At 34.2% G+C, this 1,232-nt stretch overlaps 1 protein-coding gene across 2 annotated transcripts in view; it reads right to left on the bottom strand.

Annotated features, from left to right (window-relative positions):
• Positions 1 to 396: 396 nt before the first annotated feature.
• LOC100247125 (UDP-glucosyltransferase 29) overlaps positions 397 to 1,232 on the bottom strand; it is a 1,730-nt gene continuing 894 nt past the window's right edge. For both annotated transcript variants that reach the window (XM_010660423.3, XM_010660424.3), the window contains one exon: positions 397 to 1,232. This exon is cut by the window's right edge. In XM_010660423.3, the coding sequence (XP_010658725.1) occupies positions 704 to 1,232 (529 nt within the window). In that variant the 3' untranslated portion in view covers positions 397 to 703.

The following is a 1,232-nucleotide window of genomic DNA, read 5'->3' as shown; positions in this document are numbered from 1 at the left end:
TAGAAAAAGTTTTTCAAAAATTTATTATTTTTATTTTCTAAAAATAATTTTCATTTTCTAATCTTCTTCTATAAAATGGTTTTTATTTAGGTTTTACAATCTATTTTTATTTTTTTTAAATAGTTTTTATTTCCTATTTTTTATTTTCTTGAAAATATATTTAATTAAAATATGTGAAAATTATTTTCAAAAGCGAAAACTATAAAATCATGTTTTGCCTAAATTTTTCCCTCATGACAATTTAAAATAGTAAAATATAATATACTTAAAATTTTATTACATATATTAAGTTCTTTTTATTACCAGATTGATGAATTAATGTGTATTTAAAGGCTATCAGTTAATGATTATTAACATAAAAGATATACGACGTATACTCATACTTTGCTAATTTCATTTGAGCGGACAACATTTTATTTTATACCATATGATATAAACCTATGCTTGGAACAAACTTAATGTACAGAGAAGGTGGATGAAAGCATATATAAGACACTGAGACAAAAGGACGAGTGTCATCATCATGGCTGTGTTCTTTTATACTTTCTGCAGAAAACGCCTTCTTTCTCACTAAATACAGAATCAAAGGAAATGAAACGGAAGAGGCCTGTTGGTGTAGGCTGTTTTGTTTTGTGGTGCTCTTTGAAGATATCTAAATTGGCACATCTCAACTAATACGGTCCTGTTGGGATCAAGCTGTGTCTCAATTTCTTTTCCCGCACAGTTGTACCAGTTTCTCCACTACCCCAACTATCTCTTCGTCTCCCTTCTTGCTCATATTTTCACTGAATTCTCTTGCTTTTTGCCTTACAATCTCCCCACATTTCTTGACAACCACCTCTTTGATCACCTTTGCTATCTCTTCTCTTTGGAGCTTCCCATTCTCGTCTCGCTTAACCTCTATACCAACTCCATGCGCTTCCACTAGTTTAGCATTAAATGGCTGATCAAGATGCATGGGCATTGCTACAATTGGAACACCGAAATTCATGCTTTCCATCACAGAACCCCAACCACAGTGACTCACAAACCCACCAATGCTGGAGTGTCGTAGAATTTTTTTCTGAGGAGCCCATCCCTCCACAACCATTCCTTTATCTCCCACTCTACTAAGAAAACCCTCTGGTAGTGCCTCTTCCACCCTAGTTTTATCTCCCATTGGAAACCTCACCACCCATATAAAGTTAACCTTGCTCAGCTCTAGCCCATAAGCAACTTCTTCCAACTCCTCT

The sequence above is a fragment of the Vitis vinifera genome, chromosome 13 (assembly GCF_030704535.1).
Source record: "Vitis vinifera cultivar Pinot Noir 40024 chromosome 13, ASM3070453v1".
Lineage (NCBI taxonomy): Eukaryota > Viridiplantae > Streptophyta > Magnoliopsida > Vitales > Vitaceae > Vitis > Vitis vinifera.
This window is presented reverse-complemented; position numbering and strand designations above follow the sequence as displayed.